The sequence below is a fragment of the Lagenorhynchus albirostris genome, chromosome 20 (assembly GCF_949774975.1).
Source record: "Lagenorhynchus albirostris chromosome 20, mLagAlb1.1, whole genome shotgun sequence".
Taxonomy (NCBI): domain Eukaryota; kingdom Metazoa; phylum Chordata; class Mammalia; order Artiodactyla; family Delphinidae; genus Lagenorhynchus; species Lagenorhynchus albirostris.
This window is the reverse complement of record NC_083114.1, coordinates 2214444-2236397: the sequence shown is the minus strand read 5'-3', so window position 1 is coordinate 2236397 and position 21954 is coordinate 2214444. Positions and strand designations below refer to the sequence as shown.

At 43.3% G+C, this 21954-nt stretch overlaps 1 protein-coding gene across 6 annotated transcripts in view; it reads left to right on the top strand.

The window, feature by feature from the left end:
* Positions 1 to 961: 961 nt before the first annotated feature.
* AKAP10 (A-kinase anchoring protein 10) overlaps positions 962 to 21954 on the top strand; it is a 54381-nt gene continuing 33388 nt past the window's right edge. For 3 of the 6 annotated variants that reach the window (XM_060133120.1, XM_060133118.1, XM_060133119.1), the window contains exons 1-4: positions 962 to 1178; positions 8627 to 8674; positions 14001 to 14183; positions 16667 to 17206. In XM_060133120.1, coding sequence (XP_059989103.1) covers positions 1091 to 1178; positions 8627 to 8674; positions 14001 to 14183; positions 16667 to 17206 — 859 coding nt within the window. In that variant the 5' untranslated portion in view covers positions 962 to 1090. The remainder of the gene's footprint in view (positions 1179 to 8626; positions 8675 to 14000; positions 14184 to 16666; positions 17207 to 21954) is intronic. The other 3 variants (XM_060133121.1, XM_060133122.1, XM_060133123.1) reach the window with 3 other exon arrangements.

Below are 21954 nucleotides of genomic sequence, written 5' to 3'. Positions count from 1 at the left end.
TTTGTGTGTCCGATTTCCACCATACCATGATCACCCCCAAGGACCATCATCAATCTGGAGGGTTTGGCACCTGCGCTCAGAGAACTTTCAATACGCGTCAGCTGTGATTACCTTACTTGCCCCGAACCCAGACAAATCTATCAACCTGCTCTGATTGTATGGTGAAAAGACCCCAGGTTCTGGTTACAGTCCCAACTGCAGTCTCAACACAGACACGCTGAATAATCTGGGACCAGTTGCCCCTTCTCTCTGGACCTCTGCTGCTCCGTCCGTCACCTGATCGACGTCAGATTTGAAAAACCCATTTATTGATCTTACAGGCTCCTCCCCCGCAGGAGCGCCCAGCTACAGGGATTACGCAGTCCTGTGGGAGGGGCCCCACGGGTGGGAGGCTGGTCACTCTGCTTTAGGGGCGAGGGAGGTCAGAGGTTCATAGGAAAATGGCATTTGAACGAGGCTAGAAGGATGACCCACCGGACTCCGTCCGGTAAATAATGGCGAGGCTTTTATGTCGCTGCCCTTTCAGAGCTGAGCGTTCGCAGGGATCGCGTCCTGTAGTAGGCCCACTTTCCTCCTCCACGGCTGAGGTCGCGGGGACCGCGGAGGAGCACAGAGCAGGTGGTGCCCGGAGTCCGCATCCCAGGACCTGGCCCGCATCTCGAGGCCCGCTCCAGGGTCCGCTCGCTGGGACCGCGGGGGTGCGGCCGTTCTGGCCGCCAGTGCCCTGGCCACACTTGGCCGTGGCAGAGGCCCCGCTTCAGGGAGGATTGGCTCGGCTCGGGCAGCGCCCGCGCAGTTCCAGCCCGCGAGAGCCACGGGGTCCCGGACCGAGCGCAGGCTGCGCGCGCGCGTCACGTGGGCGGCGCGGGCGCGCCCCGCCGCGGGCGGGGCGCGGGGGCGGCGCGCGGCCTCCCGTGAAGCCCCGCGCGGGGAAGGACCGGAACTCCGGGCGGGCGGCTTGTTGTTAACATGGCGGCGGGAGCTACCGGCACGTCTCCAAGAGACGGCGGGGCCCACACCCGGAAGACGGGTCTCTTTTCGGCCTAGCGCGGCGGCCGCTGTGGACCCGGAAGTCCGGGCCGCTTGCTGAATGAGGGGAGCCGGGCCCTCTCCGCGCCAGTCCCCCCGCGCCCTCCGCCCCGACCCGGGCCCCGCCATGTCCTTCTTCCGGCGGAAAGGTAACGAGGGGCGCGGACGGGCGCGGGGCCGGGCCTGGGGCGGCGGGTGGTGGCGAGGCCGAGGCCTCGGCGCGGAAGGACGCTCTGTGCGCCGCGCCCGCGGTCTTGCTAGAGGGAGCGGGGCCTCCGCGCGGACGGGCGGGCGCCCAGCCGGTTCCGAAGTGTGTGCCGGGACCCGCGCGGGGTGGTGCCTTTTGCGGACACACAGCTTTTCGGGGGCGGGGTGGTGCGTGTGTGTGCGTTTGTACCAGAAGAAGGGAATTCCTTCCGTACTTTCTTTACGGAAGTCTCGGACTTGTCAGAATATTGAGGGGTTTATGTCAAGCAACACGTGAAAAAATTGTTTTCTTCAACTAGTGCTCTTTTCCAGTTTCCCCTTTTTTCGGGGGGTGGGGTGGGGGAGCGGGATTCTGCTGTTCCTGAAGTGACAGTGCTTAACTTATGGCTAAAAGTCTCCTAACGAAAACGATTCCTTCATTTGATGGGTTAGCAAGTTTACTGAGTCCTGGCACCCAAACTCCAGAAGCAAACTGCTTATATTTCTGATTTTCAGGAGTAGCTCCCCAGTTTTTGAGTAGAGGCAGCTTGATTTTGAGCCTGGGTAAGGTTGTTGGCGTTTCGTTACCTGTACGTATCCAGAGTGGACAAGTGTGGGCCTTCTGGGTTGATTAGTGGTTCTTGTATCGATTCTCGTTGCTTCCGGGAAAATTTACCAGACAAAAACGGGTTTTGGGGAAAGCACTAAACTAAATCAGGGACTTAGGTTCACGTGACAGCTCTGCTACTAACTCTGTCACCTGGGACAGAAAAATGTTAACCCTCTTTCCTCTCTCACCTGAGAATTCAATGATTCCTAAAGGCCCCATTCAACTCTATAAATTAAAGATTTCCTTTTAAGTACGCACAGAGTTTTAATAACTGATGCCGTGTGATGAGTGAATGAAACCATGATGAGTGAATGAAAAGCACTCTGAATGAATGAAAGTGGTAAAATGGTACAAGGAAGCTTTATTGGTAAGGTACCTTGGTATAGTTAATAGCTCTCTAATTTGTTTGAGTGTTGGAATGGTTAGTTGTAGTGTTTTTTTTCGGGGGGGGGAGCATTCTGTGTATAATGAGGCAGATTGCATGTTGCACAATAGACTGTTGTCTCTATTCAACAAATACTTTTGAACGTCCACTGTTTGCCAGGCACTGTGCTAGGCGCTCAGTATTAAGCACTGAACAAGACAAAATCCTTATATCCATGGAGCTTGTTGTCTGCTGGGGTAGACGGACAATAAATCAATCTCTCTCTCTCTGTCTCTCTCTGTCTCCCTCTCTCTGTCTCCCTCTCTCTGTCTCCCTCTCTCTGTTTACAAATTGAATACAGTGTTATGAAAGAACTTGAGAGAAGAAACATATTTCGGTTTGATGTTAGTCAAAGGCCTCAGCAGGTGACCTTGAAACTTAGAGCTGAAGGAACAGCAGGAGGTAACAGAGGCCAGGGAAGAGCATTCTAGGCACAGGGAATAACGTGTTCAGAGGCTGGGAGGTAAGAGTTTGGTGCCCTTCAAGAAAGAAAAGCCCACTGTGACTTGGGCTTAGAGAGGTAGACAAGGATCAAATGATTCAGAGCTTTGTAGGTCACGGTTAGGTGTTATTCCAAGTGCAGAAACAATATTACTTTTAAAATTTTAAAGAGGGGTGATTTGATCTCTTTTTATGTTTTAAAAAGATCATTCTAGATGCCTTTTGGAAACTGGATGTGGCAAGAATAGAAACTGGAGATGGTCTTATTTAGGGATCCCATCCAGTCTCTGAATACCATTTTTAAATACCACCTATCTGCTGATGACTCCCAAATTTACATCTCCAGCTTGGATTCTCTGCCCTGAATTCAGACTGTGTATCCAGCCATTGGTCCACTTTATACCTCTACCTAATAGATGTCTAATAGATAAATCTTTAGCCTACTGTATCTAAAATTTCCCCTTAGATTTAGTCCTCCTAAACTTGTACATCACTTTTTCTCATCTTAACAAATTACATTTCTGGCCTTTTAATTGCTCAGGCTAAAACTTTAATACCTTCCTGAACCTCTTTCTCTCCTACTGTATATCTGATCTGTTAGGTCTACCCCAGAATATACCCAAATCCAACCATTTCTCACCATCCCTGACCATTAGCACCCTGGTCTAGGGAGTCATCTCTATTTAGGTTGGGTGGTTAAGGAAGTCCTCTGAGGGATGTCATTCGGATCTCAGCTTAAATGTCAAGAGGAAGCCGGTTTTGTGAAGATCAAGGAAGCAGGATTATTTTACTGTAGGCTTCAATTTGGTTTCCCTTCTTCCATTCTTGATGCCTCTGGTGTATTTTCGAAATGCATTCTGCCACACCTCTGTTCAGATTCCCTCAGTGGCTTTCTGTACATGGCCCTCCATAATCTAGGTCCCATTTCTTCTCTGTGTTCATCTCCTGCTTGCTTTCTCCACCATTCTTCCATTTATATTGGCCTCCTTGTTGTTAAGTACGTTCCCACCTCAGGGCCTTTGCACTTATTCTCTCTGCCTGGAAACCTCTTCCCACAGATATGTGCCTATTTTGTCCCCCATCTTCTTCAGGTTTTTGATTAATTGACATCTTAGTGAAGCTTTCTCTGACTAGCTTGCTTAAGATTGTAGTCCCCAGGCCCTGCACTCCCATCCCGTCACCCTACTTTATTTTTTCTGTAGCATTTGTCACCATCTGCTGTACTATGTGTTTTATTAGGATGGAAGATGATTTCTGTTCATGGCTGTATCCCCATGTCTAGATTAGTGCCTGGGATATAGTTAGGAAGTTAGTAAATATTTGTTGAATAATTAAAGTAGGAAGTAATAAGTGCTGTGCAGGGAATTAAACAGTGATGTGGGAGCAGATCACCAGATGACAATTTGTGTTTGGATAGTGAGGGAAGGCTTGTCTGAGCAGATGGTATTTAAATTGAGGTCTCAATGAGGAAGGAGAGCCAGCCTTGCAAAGGTAAAAGGAGCTGCATTCTGGCTGGAAAGAACTGGTAATACCAACATCCTGAGGCAGGAAAGAGCAGGGTTTGTTCAAGGACAGAAAGAAGGCTGAAATGTGCTGGGAGTGGAGGACAATGGGGCATGTTTTAGAGATAGAGATAGCATGACTTGAGTAAATGATTGGAGTGAAGGAAAACTGGGAAAGCTTTGGAAAGCTTAGAGCTTGAGGTAGGAGGAGTCCAGAGCTCTCTTCTGGCAGTTGTGAGTTTGCAGAAACTCTTGGACGTCCGTGTGGATATGTCAGGGAGGCAGTTGGATGTACAGGTCTGTAGTTCTGGGAGGGGATCAGAATTTGAGTGCTGAATCTGGACTTAGAAGTATTTTGCATAAATGATGGTTAAAGACACAGGCCTAAATGAGCTCATCTGTGGAGTACATATGGGATATGAATTAGTTGTGTTGAAAGGCTAAGGTACCGTGACAAAGAGACACTAAGTACAATGGCTCAAACAAGGTAGGCCTTTATCTCTATCTTGTGTAACTGTCCAAGTCCCTGGTCATCAGGTGGCTTTGCTTCACGATCATTCAGGCATCGTTTTCCTCCCATTGTGTTATTCCTCTTTCTCTTAGGGTATAGTCTGTGTGATCAAAGCCAGATCTTAGTCCCTTCTGTCAGCTTTCTGACTCCTGATAAGGGGAAAGAGAAGCTTTGGCCAGAAATGGCACACACCTCTTCTGTTCACACTTCATTGCTGAGGACCGAGTCATATGGTCACAGTTAATTAACTCAGGGGCTTCTGGGAAATGGAGAGAAGCTAGCCAGTTGTGTGCCAGGATACAACCCTCTTACTAGGAAGGCCAGGTAGAACCCTCTACAGCCCTCTACAGCGGCCAGGTAGAACCCTCTACAGCCCTCTACAGCGGCCAGGTAGAACCCTCTACAGCCCTCTACAGCGGCCAGGTAGAACCCTCTACAGCCCTCTACAGCGGCCAGGTAGAACCCTCTACAGCCCTCTACAGCGGCCAGGTAGAACCCTCTACAGCCCTCTACAGCGGCCAGGTAGAACCCTCTACAGCCCTCTACAGCGGCCAGGTAGAACCCTCTACAGCCCTCTACAGCGGCCAGGTAGAACCCTCTACAGCCCTCTACAGCGGCCAGGTAGAACCCTCTACAGCCCTCTACAGCGGCCAGGTAGAACCCTCTACAGCCCTCTACAGCGGCCAGGTAGAACCCTCTACAGCCCTCTACAGCGGCCAGGTAGAACCCTCTACAGCCCTCTACAGCGGCCAGGTAGAATCTCCTGCCATGCTGTGGACAAGGAGAGAGCTCCGGGGTTAATCCAGCTTTTAGAAGTTGAGGAACATGAATCATTGGCAAAGGAGAATCGACAAGAAAACGCCAGTGATATAGGAGTACGATATCATGGAAGCTACGAGAAGATATTTCAAAAAGGAGGGGTAAACGAGGAAGGGGCTGGAAGGGGCCATTGGGGTAAGGGTGGGGGGGTTGTTTTTTTAAGATAAAAGATGCTAAGCGCGTTTGTTCTAGGAAAGATCCGGTAGAGAGGGAGAAAATGATACCAAAGAGAGGTTACTTGCAAGAGTGAAGTTCTTGAGAAGACCTTAGGAGTTGGGATTAAAGCCTGGCTGTATCAAGATTTGATTAGGATACACTGCAGCTGGAGATGGCAATCGGCACAACCACTTGTTTAAAAACCTTCAAACAATGCTATAACCTGTTTATGAATACATAAATATATTAAAGGGTAAAAATGATGGAAACCATAAACATTCCATTTCTGAAATTTTTTTCTCTAGGAAGAGGGGGAATGAGTTTAGGGAGGGACTTTAGTTGTAACTGCAGTGTTTTATTTCTTTTAAAAATTCTTCTGAAGCAAATATGGCATAATGTTAAGATTTGCTAAACCTGAGTGTTCCTCATATTAAGGTCTAGTCTTGCCTTTGTTTTAAATGTTTCATAATAATAAGAAATTATTATTTCTTATAGAAGAAATAGTGCAAAATAAGATGACAGAAATAAACCACTTTAAATATAAATAGAATAAAATCTCTATGGCTAAAAAATCTAACAAAAGTCTGTATAAAGATGGACTAAAAGATGAAGACTCAAGTTGGGTAATAAGCCAAAATGCACCTATTTACCAGAGACACAACCAAAACATAAGGACGTAGAGAAATTGAAAATAAATGGATGCAAAGATATATCAGGCAAATGTTAACTAGAAGAAAGTTTGTGTGGTAGATGAAATACTTTAAAGCGTAAAATACCATTAGGGCTAAGAAGGCCTGTAAATTACGATGAAGCGAAAAGGGTACTAGGAAGATAAAACTGTGAACTTGTTTGTACCTAAATCAGTTTCAAAAGGTATAAAACAAAATGTACAGAATTACCAGGAGAAGTCAACAAATTCGTCGTCATAGTTAGAGTTTTAAGAATGTTCTTTTTAGAAATAAAGAGCAGTAATCACAATGAAAAGAAATGGGTTAACCCAGACAATAAAAAGATGGTGATCTTCAGATTGGTTTCCTGTACTGTTTAAATGTTAAAAAGGTCATGGGAAAGTTAAAAGTAAAAGGATGGAGAAACATATCAGGGATATACAAACAGAAGGAAAGCTAGCATAGTCTTCACAACAGCACACACATGAAAAAAAGATGGAAAAGTTAAGTTTTGTGAGGGAAAGGGAACAAGAGTCATTATTCACAGATAATATGATTGCATACATAGAATATTCAAGAAATTCTAGGCTTCCTTGGTGGCACAGTGGTTATGAACCCGCCTACCAGTGCAGGGGACACGGGTTCGAGCCCTGGTTCAGGAAGATCCCACATGCCGTGGAGCAACTAAGCCCATACACCACAACTACTGAGCCTGTGCTCTAGAGCCCGTGAGCCACAACTACTGAGCCCACGTGCCACAACTACTGAAGCCTGCGCTCCTAGAGCCCGTTCTCTGCAACAAGAGAAGCCGCTGTAATGAGAAGCCCAGGCGCCACAACGAAGAGTAGCCCCCACTTGCCGCAACTAGAGAAAGCCTGTGCATGGCAACAAAGACCCAACGCAGCCAAAAATTAATTAATTAATTAATTAATAAAAAAGAAAAAACATAAGAAAAGTAAAGTGGGCTGTGTCAGATCCCGTAAGTTTCTCACTTGGCTTGAGCTACCAAGTGAGATCACATTCCTTCCTGCATGTGATCTTGCTAGTGTGTCTGCGTTAGAATTTCCAGTGTTTTGTGTAATAGAGGAGAAATGGTATAATTTTTTTAAAATTTATTTTATTTATTTTTGGCTGCGTTGGGTCTTCCTTGCTGCATGCGTGCTTTCTCTAGTTGTGGAGAGTGGGGGCTACTCTTCGTTGTGGTGTGTGGGCTTCTCATTGTGTTGGCTTCTCCTGTTGCGGAGCACGGGCTCTAGGCATGCGGGCATCCGTAGTTGTGGCTCGCGGGCTCTAGAGCACAGGCTCAGTAGTTGTGGCACATGGGCTTCGTTGCTCTGTGGCATGTGGGAACTTCCCAGACCAGGGCTTGAACCCTTGTCCCCTGCATTGACAAGCAGATTCTTAACCACTGCGCCACCAGGGAAGCCCGAAATGGTATAATTTTTTAAGAGACAGTTGTTAAGGCTTGAGTAGTAGAAGTTTTAGAATGTTTGTAAGTTTAGAATATTTGTATTTGATGCTGTGGCAGGGATACACAGGAAGTCAGAGATGTTACACAACCAGAGAACTCTGTCTTTTTCTTCAGGTTGCATCTAGTAGTGAGTGGCACATGGTAATAATGTTAACTAGCGTCTTAAGTTTACTGTGTCCTAGCTCCTCTTGTAAGCCCTTTACAAGTACTTATGTTTTCATCCACAACCCTATTAGGTAGTCTCCACTGTGGCTGATGGAGAACCACACTGGGCAAGTACATGTTCGGTTTTGGTATGCTGGCTGGGAGGTGCTCTTGAGATGTCCATTTACACACGTTATCTTAACCACGCAGTAATTCTACAGTCCGAGTTTTTAACCAGAGGTAAAAGAGTGATTTTTTTAGGGTCTAGCAGACCAGGGTTGAAATCCTGCCTGTTGAAATGACTCTTTACTAACTCATAACAGTGACCTAGTTTTGTAAATGAAAGAAGTTGAGACCCAGAGAATTAAAGTAACTTGTCCAGCATCACATGGCTATTGAATGGCAGAGCCCAGATTTGAACCCAGGTGTTCTGACCTTGTCTCTCCTTAAGCTCTGAGCGTACTTGACCAAATGCTGTTCAAAGATCACTTCCTGAGAGAAGCTTCCCCTGACAACTGCCCTGCCCCGCTCCAGGGCAGCTCGCCCGATGTTGCGGAACTTTGAACACACTCACCTGTGTCAGAATAGAGCTGGTGTGATTTTTACAAGGTCTGGAAGGGGTTTCTGGCTGTAGAAGTTGGTCATGGTGATCTCTTCTCTTCCAGTGAAAGGCAAAGAGCAAGAGAAGACCTCAGATGTCAAGTCAGGTAAAGGTGAGTCAGCATGTTGCAGGGATGAACTCTTTCATCCTGTTACATTCTCCCTTATTTTGCCATTAATCGTCTCTGCCTTCTTTTATAATTACTTATGACTGTGACATATTTCCCTGTTAACTTATATACTCTTCAACACCCACCATATAATAGACTTTTACTAAGCATTTATTGGTTGTCCTAGTGATTTCAGTGAACCAGTGTCGTCCTTACTAATCACACATTTGATTATTCCCCAAAAGCAATTAGTTGACTGTATTTAAAAAAAAAGGAAAAAATACTCTTTACTGAGTAGTCTGACTGACTTATGAAGCCTGGTTTTCTGTGGTTTATCTGGAAGTATGGATGCGTACAGTTTTCACTTCCTTATTACTTTGGATGAATGGCCTTAACCTAAAGTTTATTTGGAGTCCTTTATTGGAATCAATATATTGTCCTTATTTATAGGCAAGACCATGTTTCTTTAAGATTGTAATCTCTGCATAGTTTTGACTGATTTCATTATGTCAGTGTACAAAAATTGAAAAGGGAAAATTATAGTGAAAATTACTTTCATGACCATTACGTACACATTTCATAGATGTAATTTAATTACGTGAATTCTAAAGATTGCCACTTATTTAGATTTTTCTTTTAAATGTTGTATGTTGTGTGGCTAGCATTGAGTAGTAACTCCATATGCTCCAGAGGGACACTAATCAATAACTTAGAGGTTTGTAAGATTAGGGAAGAAGCAGGGTAGCTTACAGCCTTATTTTCTGCTTATTTTTGATAATTTAAAGCCAGTTGGTTCATATTGCCTTTTTTAAGGAGAATTTGATTGATATTGGTAAAGACTTCAAGCCCTCAGCAAGCAGAGGCTTGTGAAGTCTAGCCTTGATTGCAGTAGCAGGAGGGGCTTTGATGTCCGAGGCACACCAGCCTCCGACAGTGTGACCTGGGGGAACTTTCCTCATTTGTACAACAAGGGGATTGGCCTACCTAACTCCTCAATCTGTCCCAGGCTAAAACACTCCATGCTTGTACTCTATTTATGACAGTACATAGTCTGTGCTCACATTCACTGCCTTAACTTTATTATTATTTTTATTTATTTATTATTTTTTTTGCGGTACGCGGGCCTCTCACTGCTGTGGCCTCTCCCGTTGCGGAGCACAGTCTCCGGACGCGCAGACTCAGCGGCCGTGGCTCACGGGCCCAGCCACTCCGCGGCATGTGGGATCTTCCCGGACCGGGGCACGAACCCGCGTCCCCTGCATCGGAAGGCGGACTCTCGACCACTGCGCCACCAGGGAAGGCCCACTGCCTTAACTTTAGAATAACACAGACGCAGCAGGGAAACAGGCCCTCAAGAAGTTTGCAGTCTGATTAGAAGGACGGACTCAGACCCAGAACAGTAGCAAATAAACCAAAATCATAATAACTATGGTTTATTGAGCACCTGTTCTGTTCTAGGTGTTAGACAAAAATTGTGGCTGTAACAGTGAACAAAAAAGACTTGGATCCAGATCCTGCCCTCGGTGAACTTACAAATTGGTGGTAGGAAGAGGAGCATGAATCAGAAGATGCACAGATGGCTGGGCTCAGTCAGCAGTGGTGGAGATAAAGAGACCTGGACAGAGCCGTGTGGGAGGTGGAATAGGTAGAGCTTTGTTCTCGATTAGGTATGAGGACGAGGGAGCTAAGCCTGGCACCCAGCTTTCTGGCAGGCCCAACACTGTGGCTGGTGGAGAGCCACACTGGGCCAGTACCTGTTCCTTTTTGCTATGGTGGCTGGGAAGTGCTCTTGAGACGTCCATTTACACACGTTATCTTAAGCACAATAATTCTACAGTCCAAGTAACCAGATAAAAGAGTGATTTTCTATAGTCTAGCAGACCGAGGTTGAAATCTTGCCTGTTGAAATGCCTCTTTACTACCCTATTGACTTAGGGCAAAGCATTTAACTTTGTTCTGTTTGTGTATTCGTCTCCAAAATGAGGAAAATACTGGTCTTGTAGCATTGTTGTGAGAGATAAATGAAATAATGTACCCCAAAAAAAGTACATCAAGAAACCAGTACAGGGCTTCCCTGGTGGCGCAGTGGTTAAGGACCCACCTGCCAATGCAGAGGACATGGGTTCGAGCCCTGGTCCGGGAAGATCCCACGTGCCGCGGAGCATCTAAGCCCATGCGCCACAACTACTGAGCCTGCGCTCTAGAGCCCACGAGCTACAACTGCCGAGCCCATGTGCTGCAACTACTGAAGCCCGCACGCCTAGAGCCTGTGCTCCGCAACAAGGGAAGCCACCACAATGAGAAGCCTGCCTACTGCAACAAGAGTAGCCCCCTCTCTCCGCAACTAGAGGAAGCCCACGTGCAGCAACGAAGACCCAACACAGCCAAAAATAAATAAATTTATTAAAAAAAGAAAGAAAGAAAGAAAAGAAACCAGTACAGTGCCTTGTACATAGTAGGTTTTATATTGGTAGCTATTACCATCTAGTTTTAACAGAGTAGGCCCTTGATATGTTGGATTAGTTGTTAGTTATTAGTATTACAGTTCAAAGGAATTTGAGATCAGCAGATGGTTTCTGGAGCATAGGGAAGCCTTTATAGAAATGAGACTTAATGTGTATGAAATTTGAATGATAAGAAGGATTTGAATGAAAGAGTCAATTCTTCCTCTTTCCCTTACCAGGCCAGCTTCTTATTTCTTTGAGTATATACTGGGCAGAAGGACCTTCAGACTACTAAAAGGAAATTTTTAAGATAGATTGAGGTCAGATTGTAGAGGGTCTTAAAGACCGGAAAAGAGTTGAGACAGAGAAAACAGGGAACCACTATGGGCTTTTGAGCAGGATGTTGATGCTTTACATATGGCATTTATAGAGGTTAGTCTGAAAGAGTCATGTAGGATGGAGACCCTAGAAGTGCTTTGTTGTGATACAAGAAGGCCTGTACTAAGGGTGTGGTGTTGAAAATAAACAGGTCAGTATCTTAAAGGAAAAGTCAACAGATCTTGACAAGCAGACAGGTATAGTGAGAAGAGTGGGTCCAAGCTCTTGAGCTTTAGGGACTGGTGGATTGACAGAGAGAGGGAAATGAGAGGAGGATTAGTCTGGAAGAAGATGTTTTAAGTTTGACGTTTGGAAAAATTGGTCTTGAGATGGTAAAGATGACAAATGAGAGATTGGTTAGAAGCAAATAATTAGAGCCACAGGCAGGAAGCTGAGCTCAGAGGTCAGCCTGAGATCGGGTCAGGGTCCCCTCTGCCTCCAGCTCTGCAGGGGTGAGCCCTTGGAGCTGGCGCTGGGAGGGCCTGAATCAAGCGCATGTGTGAGACTTTCCCCTTGAATCAGCCAGAGTTACAGTTAACTCTGTTTTGTCTATTTTAGATAACACTTTAGATTTTAGATATCTGTTTTAGCTAAAGTTTTATCTATTTTACAGACATATCAAGGTCCCACTTAAGTTTATTTGGGTGGGGGGAGCTTACAGCTAAAAAAAAGCTTGGAAAAGATTGCTCTAGTAATAACTGAAGGTTTGAGAATAAATGTGCCTTCCAGCAGAAGGAGTAAAAGAAGAACAGAGAACCTTGGGAAGCAGAGGAGTGGTGGATGCCATGTCTGGCCCCGTGGGCGCTGATATGTGCATTAAAGAGAAGGAGAGGGAGGAGCTCTTGAGAGAGGAGAAGGGGGAAGAGTACGGGACCACGAGGCCTGGGGGTGGGATGCTAAGAGGGTGAGTGTGAGAGAGGTGGCTCTAACAGAGAATTAAGAAAGAGAGAAGAAGGCTTGCACAGATGAGTTAGTATTATTTCACATCATCATACACGTCTAATTAGGAAACAATCAGAAAGTCTCACTGTTCTTGATGCAGGGTATTTGTAGGTTGTCTGTACAAAAAAACTAGATATTATTGTTTATAAACCTACCAAAATGATTCTGCTCCCTTCAATTTATCATCAAAATAAAAACAAAAAACAACTTCCTTCTAAAATTGAAAAAATCATTTGAAGACAACTCCATTGCATAATTCTCCCAGCTCTTATTGAATGACTGATAAATACATATGCCTAAGATAAACATTCTCATCTGCTTTATCCTGTAAACACATCTCACAGTAATAGATTGAATTACAGTACTATGTATTCTTCATAGGAGGTATTACGTGGTGTCACTCAGATTCTGTGTCCGGGAACCGTTTGCTAAGATTGAGAGCACTTATCTGTTGATCAATTTATCATAAATTGACCGCTCAATAAAATAAGTGGTGCTAGTAGACAGAAGTTTAGTCATCTGAGAGTATTTATATTGAGGGTGTGGAATGCTCAGTGACCTGTATGTTTCTAGCCTTCTTGCTATATAGCAATGCACAAAACCAAAACTTCTTAAAAACCTTTCATGAGAGTCTTTGATATTTGTGTAGAATAAATGGGATAGGTGGAATGTTAATTCAGCTGCAGCAACAAGTTCATAGGGTTACTTTGACCGTATTATAATATGGAGTTGATGATTTCCTACTAACACATTGGTGACTAACCTCTTTATTCTGAAGTCAAAAGGATGATACTAATATTTCTTCAGGCTACTAAAGAAAATATATTATGTGAATTTTTAAGTATGCTTCATCTTTAGGCAGCTTGAACTTTGATCAGTTTTTATTAGACGGTGGAATTTTGTTACTCATTTAAAAAGTAAAATAAGTTTCCTGAAGAGTATTTTTCTAATTTTTTTCCCGTAAGCTTTTATTTTGGAATTTTAATTTTGTTCCTTCAGCAAGCAAGTATTAAGGAATTGAAAAGGGTCCATGTTTCAGAATGTTTGCTGCCTTTGGTACTTTCTGTCTTCAGTAGAGTTCTCAAAGAGAACTCAAAGAAAGATCTCTTTTTTTTTTTTGCGGTACGCAGACCTCTCACTTTTGCGGGCTCTCCCGTTGCGGAGCACAGGCTCCGGACACGCAGGCTCAGCGGCCATGGCTCACAGGCCCAGCCGCTCCGCGGCATGTGGGATCTTCCTGGACCGGGGCACCAGGGCACAAACCCGCGTCCCCTGCATCGGCAGGCGGACTCTCAACCACTGCGCCACCAGAGAAGCCCGATCTCTCTTTTAAGTTACATTTTTGGCACAGTATTTTGAGAATTACAAATAATAGTAGGACATTTCTTTCCAATTTTCTGCTGCTTGGTTAATTTACCATTTCCCCAAGTATTTTTGTTGAGTGTATGTACTTAAGAGAGGTGTTACAAAATCTAATTTTTCAAGTTCCCTTAAAGCCCTCTTAGGAGACAGTTTTAGACTATCAAATTGTGTTTAATTTTTAACAATTTTTTGAAAAATTATAGCTTCAATATCCGTACATTCCCCACAAAAAAGCACTAAAAATCATGCCTTGCTGGAGGCTGCAGGACCAAGTCACGTTGCAATCAATGCCATTTCTGCCAACATGGACTCCTTTTCAAGTAGTAGGACGGCAACACTTAAGAAGCAGCCCAGCCACATGGAGGCCGCTCATTTTGGTGACCTGGGTAAGTGACTTTGAGTTTTTGTTAACTTCCTAGGAGGAGGAACTGAGTATAATATGTGAAATTCCTGCCAAAGGATACCGAACTGTGTAATTGGATGGGACTTTGAAAAAAATGTTTTAACTGAAGTAACAGCTATAAGTGTAATTAATGGATGACTCCATGTTGTGTTTCTATAAATATAAAAAGCAGGCCCAGTAGAAAAATGGGCCATTTCCAGAAAAAGAAATACATTTGGCCACTAAATATATGAAAAGGTTGCCTCACTGCAGTAATACTAGTGAAATGCAAATTAAAATAATGAGTTAATGTTCCCCCTAACACACTGGCAAATATTTAAAGTTTGATAATTGGGATGTTAATGTGATGCAGAGAAATAGCCACTTCTGTATAGAGGAAGTATAAATTGGTAAAGATTTTTTGGAAGGCAGTTTGCAAGTATTTATCGCAAGGTAAAGTATAAGATGTAGCCCTCAGATATGCTCCCAGATGTGCACAAAAATATATGTGCAAGTTTGTATGAGGCTATTCATTGCAGTAATGTTTATGATAGCAAAAAATTAGGAACAACATACAAATATCCATTAATAGAGAAGTAATCCAGTTGTGATATGCCCATACTCTGGAATACTGTGTAGCTATATGAAAGCCTTCAGAAGACATTGAGAAATGTCTAAGATATGTTAAAGTGAAAAAAGGTGGTCACATAGTGGTATGTATAGTAGGATCTCTGTTATGTTAAAATAATTCCTCCCTCTCCTCGCAAAAAAAGAAAAGACGTGCAGGAGATCCTTGTTTTCTGAATATTTGTTGCCCAAATTTCTGTACTTATAAAAATTGTATGTCAGTTTATCATATATTGAAAAAAATCTGTGAATGGATCGACTTTACTAAAATTAGTCCCTCTTCTGATACCTCTCTCTGCTTAACATTTGTGTGTATTCAGAGCTGAGGTGTCAGAGTCTTTGTGGGTCACCCTCAGCAGTGCACTGCAAATGACATTTGTGTTGGTCACAAAGTAAAATTGTAAGTCACTGGATTACTCGTATGTCTGGTGGGAATGTAACATGGTAGAGCTGCTCTGGAAAACAGTTTGGCGGCTTCTTACAAAGCTAATCATGCAGTTACCATACGACCCAGCCATTGCAGTTTTAGGCATTTATCCCAGAGAAATGGAAACTTATGTCCACAAAAAACCTGTACACCAGTGTTCATAGCAGCTTAAAAGCCAAAAACTGGATGTCCTTCAACAGGTGAATGGTAAACAAACCAGTACATTCATACCACAGAACACTACTCAGCAGTAAAAAAAAGAACAAGCTCTTGATACGCATAACAGCTTGGGCGAATCTCAAGGGGATTATGCTGAGAGAGAAATGTTTCTCCGTTCTGGGGATGGCGGAGAGGTAGAATGGGAGACAGAAGAGCGCTTGCCCTTGCCGTTGCCTGGGGTGGAGGAGGCAGCTGTGAGAGGCCGCATGAGGCACCTTTGTGTCACGGGGCTGTTCCGTGTCTTGGTGGTGTTTACACGAATCTACACAAGGGACAAAATTGCATAGGACTAAATACACAAGTGAGTGCTGGTAAAATGGGGGAAATCTGAATACAGTTGATGGATTGTGTCAGCGTCAGTATCTTGGTGTGATATTGAACTGCAGTTTGAAAGGTGCTACCATAGGGGAAACTGGGTAGAGGGTGCACAGGTTCTCTCTGTGTTACTTCTTCTACCTGCACATGAATCTGCCAGTATCTCAAAATTAGAAGTTTGATTTTAAAAAGTGCTTAAAGTCTTACAATGGATCGGGATTTCCTGAAGTTCATGAAAAGAGGTGTTGGTAGAGATGGACTCGTTAACATTGACAGTAGGATAGTTAGCAAGGATGATGATACACGAAGTGCTTCAGAAGAAACATCAAAGGATTAAGAAGAGCCCTTTTGAAAAACTGATGAAGCCCTCAGTGAATTTTATGAAAATGAGCCTCTTTATGTCATGCTGTGAAAGTTAAAATTTTTTTTTTCTTTATTCTGATAATTAGCTTGTGGTTATAATCATAACCTAAATTTAGTTAACTATAAAATAAACTTCTATTAAGTTTTATTAAGTTTGGTTTTATTTTTCAAGATAAAATCGCAGAGCTAGCTCTTTATTTTGTTATAAATAATGCTAAGAGTTCATAACATCTTTCTAGCTATATCCACACGTCCACAATTTTTCCTCAGGATAAGTTCCTAGAAATGGAGTTACTGGATTGAAAATCCAAAGAGGTCTTGCCATTTTACATTCTCATCATCCGTTTTGCTATGCCCTGGTTAGTGCTTGTTATTTTTTTAAAAAAACATTTTTCAGTTTGACAGGCAAAAATGTTATCTTCTATTAATTTGCGTTTCTGAGATTTTTAATGAGGTTGAGTTGTTTAAATATTTTTATTGTACGTTTTGGCGGTTGTTGTCTGTTACTGAACTGCTGACTCTTCTGCTTCTTTTAGGCAGATCTTGTCTGGACTACCAGACTCAAGAGACCAAATCAAGTCTTTCAAAGACCCTTGAACAAGTCTTGCGTGACACTGTTGTCCTCCCTTATTTCATTCAATTCATGGAACTTCGGAGAATGGAGCATTTGGTTAAGTTTTGGTTAGAGGCTGAAAGTTTTCACTCTACAACTTGGTCCCGAATAAGAGCACACAGTCTGAACACGGTGAAGCAGAGCTCACTGGCTGAACCTGTCTCTCCTTCTAAAAAGCACGAAACTACAGCAGCTTTTGTAACCGACTCTCTTGACAAGAGAGTGGAGGATTCTAGCTCAGCCCAGTTGGAAGGAATTGACCTGAATAATAGAACTAGCAACACTCAGAATCACTTGCTGCTTTCCCAGGAATGTGACAGTGCCCATTCTCTCCACCTGGAAATTGCCAGAACAGGAGCTCATCGAGGTTCCGTGGAAACCCAGGAATCCTCCAGACTTATAGTAGCCAGTAGAAATAGTCCCTCTTCTCCACTAAAGGAATTATCAGGAAAATTAATGAAAAGTAAGTGTGTGATTTTTGTCTCTCTTTATCCTGTTTTGTTGTGTATTTTTAAAAAAAATTTTGAATCTGTTTACAAAGTGAAACTTGAGATGGGGAATAAAAGGGTTGGAATAATTTTCTCCCACACTCACTTGCAGATTTGGGAGTATTTGGGTAGTGCCCTGGAGTAGGGTCAGTGTATGAAAAAGGAACAGAAGGGCTGTCTACAGTGATTGGATCCTCTAAGAAAGACGTTGGCAGAATTAACAAATGAAGAAGGGTCAGGGGTCATGCTGCTTTTTCCCTTCCACAGATTTTGAAATCAGATCCTTACCCAGATAGGCTGATTTCAGCCCTGCCACAGTCTTAGTTTTGTTACTATTTTACTGTAGTTTGCAGATAAAATTATTTTTTAATTGCCAGCAGGTGACATTAATTGAGTTCTGTGCTAGGGGGGTACTTGGATTTCATGAAATAATCACAGCATCCCTGTGAGGTAGGCAGTTACCCCGTTTTACATGTGAGAAAGCCATGGTTTAGGCAGGTGGAGGAGACTTCCGGGGTTACACAGCAGGTGGGAGCTGGGATTAAAGCCCTGGCATCTCAACAACAGCACCTCTTTCTCTTTTCTGTTCGTTTGGAAATTACAGGCTCTTCACTTTTCAATTATCACCTCCTGGAATTCTGATTAGACAGCTTCCAATCCATGCTTGTCCTCTTCTCTTTTATCTTTTCTCAGGGGTCTAGATGATTTCTTTTCTGGATTTTCCTTGTGTGTTTTTTTCTTTTCTCTTTTCTACGAAGACTTTATGAGGGCAGTTTTAAGGTCCACAGCGTAATTGAGGGGAAGGTACAGAAATTTCCTGTACCCTTCTGCCCCCGCACTTGCGTCGCCTCCCCCACTGTGAATATCCCCCACCAGAGTGGAGCACTTGTTGGCATCAGTGAACCTGCCTGGGCACGTCGTAATTACCCAAAGTCCGTAGTTTACTTTAGGGTTCACTCCTGGTATTGTATGTTCTCTGGGTTTGGGCAAATGTATAACGACATGTAACTGTCATTATGGTGTCATACAGAACATTTTCACTGCCCTAAAAATCCTCTGTGCTCTACCTGTTCATCTCTGTATACCTGCTGATTTGACCCTGGCAACCACTGATCTTTTTCCTGTCTCCACAGTTTTGGCGTTTTCCAGAATGTCATGTAGTTAGAATCATACATAGTATAGCCTTTTCAGATTGGTGGTGACTTCTTCAGATCTTTTAGTTCATTGATTCTCTCTTAAAATGGGTCTAACCTGCTGTTGAGTCAGTCTTTAACATGTTATTTTAATCTAAAAGTTAGTGAATTTTTCATTTCTAGAAGTTGTTTCTTCAGGTTTGCCTGGTCGTTTTTTAGTTTCTTAGTCCTTTAGCCCTCCATCCCACTTTTGATCCTATTTTTTATTTATTTAAATTTATTAAACATATATTCATTATCTGAGAAGCCCAATATCCCAGTTTTTGTGTATTTGAATCAGCATTTATTTGTTTCTTCAGATTCACACTCCTGGTAGCCTGTGATTTTAACGGGTTTTGGCTGTGAATATATGTCTTTGGATTTTTATCTTTGGTAATTCTTTGAGGACTCTGATTAAATTGCGTTATTGCAGAGTGTATTTACATTTGCTTTTTTAAAAAAATTTAATTCATTTATTTTTGGCTGCATTGGGTCTTCGTTGCTGCACGCAGGCTTTCTCTAGTTGCGGTGAGCGGGGGCTCCTCTTGCTTGAGGTGCACGGGCTTCTCATTTGCGGTGGCTTCTCTTGTTGCAGAGCATGGGCTCTAAGCACGCGGGCGTCAGTAGTTGTGGCACGTGGGTTCAGTAGTTGTGACTCGCAGGCTCTAGAGCACAGGCTCAGTAGTTGTGGCATGCGGTCTTAGTTGCTCCGCGGCATGTGGGATCTTCCTGGACCAGGGCTCGAACCCGTGTCCCTGCACTGGCAGGTGGATTCTTAACCACTGCGCCACCAGGGAAGCCCCTGCATTTGCTTTTGCCATACTTCTGGGGCCAGCTTCATTACTATCCCATTATCGCTTAAAACTGAATTTTTGTCTTGGGTTTTCCAGGCCCTAAACTCTTAAGGCCTTCTGCCTGGTTTTGGTCTAATCTACCCTGTTTGGGCCCTGGGCAGCTGCCCTTGAAAGTGCAAGCCTCAAGTCTCTTGGAGTTGGTGGTTTTTCTCAGGTGAATGCCCTCTCTCTTGTACTTTTGCCCATCTTGATTTGTACTGACTCCTACAGGTCCACAATTCCTTGTCTGCAGTCCAGAAATCCAGAAAGCTTTGCCTATCACAAGTTGTTTTTTAAATGAACAAAACTTGACCTGAAGGGACGTGAGCTTATTGCAGAGTCATGAATGCGATCGTCTCACATGCTGCTGGGGTATTAAAATGGTATATATAGGGACTTCCCTGGGAGTCCAGTGGTTACAACTTCGGAAGCAGTATTGTAACAAATTCAATAAAGACTTAAAAATTTTTTTTAATGGTATATATAAACACAGTGCGTTACCTCTGTAAAAACCTCAAATTCCGAATGCTAAAATATTAGTGGTCCCAAAGCTTTCATATAAGGAGCCTGCTTGTACTTGTTTCTGTTTCTCACTATTTCCCACAACCTCTGATGTAGTTTTCAAAAGCATTTTGGGAGAATTCAGTATTAGGAAGTGTTTCTTTGAACATCTAGTGAGGCCTGTTTCTGGAAATGAAAGTCCAAAGTCTGTTTCTTTGATTGTAATACACTTTATTGTTTTTGGAAACTGTCTTTGTTTTGGTGTTAATTTATTTCAATAGCAGTGGAGTAATTAAAAGAGTACTAGTTTTTCATTTTTTGTTATTTAAAAATTTTGCATGCAATGAATTTGACACCTTTTGATGTGTACGTGAGGTTTAACACATGCATAGATTCCTGTAACTGTCATCTGTTAACTTTAATAATATAATAGCCAGTCATTTTACCAGCAGAAGCAAGTTTACTTGGAAATAGCCAGAAGAATTGCAGTTTGAGATATGCGAATTGTGGTGGACCATAGGCAAATCCAGAGAAGGGGAGCTTGCTTTTTTTATATGGAAAAGCTGGGGCGCCGGTAGTAACCGGAGACCATCAGAGGAAGCTGGGGGGTCCAAAGTGTGGAGCCTTCTCATTGGTTGGGCTGCTACAGTGTCTGATTGGCTAGGCTGCCCTGGGGCAGAGAAAAGTTTTCTTCTTCCTGCTGGATGATAGAATAGACAACACCTTCGTGTTGAGACATAGGTGCTGGTCTCTTCCTGTTTGGGGTAATGAGGATGCCTCGCGGGGTGTGAGAGCTCACCCTATAGGCCTGTCCCCACTCCAACTTTAGCTGAGGTTTCTTTAACTCCACACATCACAATCAAGATGAAGAACAGTTCTGTCGCCTTTGTAGTTAAACCCTCTATCTCAGCAATTAACAACCACTGATCTATTTGTCTCTTTTTTTTTGCCTTTTCTGGAGTGCCATATAAGTGAATTTATATAGTATGTAGCCTTTGAGACTGGCTTCTTTCACTTAGCATAATGGCTTTGAAGTTTACCCATGTTGTTTCTGTCATTGCTTTCTATAGCTAAGTTCCGCTGTATGGATGTTCTATCCATCCACCTGTTGAACCACGTTTGGATTGTTTCCAGCTTTTGATTATGAATAAAGCTGCTTTAAACATTTGTGTACAGGTTTTTGTGTGGACAAAAGTTTTTATTTCTCTGGAGAAATACCTAGTAGTGGATTTATGTGTTAAATGTGTGTCTAATTATATGAGAAACTGCCAGACTGTTTTGTAGAGTGGCTGCACCATTTTGCATTCCCAGCAGCAATATATGAGAGTTCTAGTTGCTTTATTTCCTTGCCAGCGCTTGGTGTAATCAGCTTTTTGTTTATTTGCGGGGTTTCTTAGCCATTCTGATAGATGTGTGGTGGTATCTCATTGTGGTTTTACTTTGCATTTCCCTAATGTCTGAGGATGTTGAATGTTTTTTCATGTGCATATTTGCCATCTGTATCTTCGGTAACTTGTTCCAGTCTTTCCCAATATTTTATTGTTGAATTTTGAGGTTCTTTATATGTTCTGGTTATAAGACCTTTATTGGCTATGTGACTTGCAAATGTTTTCTCCCAGTTTATAGCTTGACTTTTCATTCTCTTAAGAGTATCTTTCAAAGACCAAAAGGACTTTTTTGATTAAGTCCAATTTATCAACTTTTTTCCTTTATGGATTGTGCTTTTGGAGTCATGCATAAGAGCTCTTTGCCTAATCAAAGGTCATGAAGATTTTCTCCTGTGAGATATAAGCTGTGGTGGTTAGGTCAAGTTTTTTTTTTTTTTTTTTTTTTTTGCGGCACACAGGCTTCTCACTGTTGTGGCCTCTCCCGTTGCGGAGTACAGGCTCCGGACGCGCAGGCTTAGCGGCCATGGCTCACGGGCCCAGCCACTCCGCGGCATGTGGGATCTTCCCAGGCCGAGGCACGAACCTGTGTCCTCTGCATCGGCAGGCGGACTCTCAACCACTGTGCCACCAGGGAAGCCCTTAGGTCAAGTTTTTTTTTTTTTTTCTTTTCACATATGGATCATTCCATACTTTATTAGTTAAAGGCTACTCTTATGCCATTGAATTGCCTTCGTACCGTGGCCATATTTGTGTAGGTCTATTTCTGGACTCTCTGTTCTGTTCCATTGGTGTATATGTCTGTTCCTTTACCTGTACCACACTGTCTTGA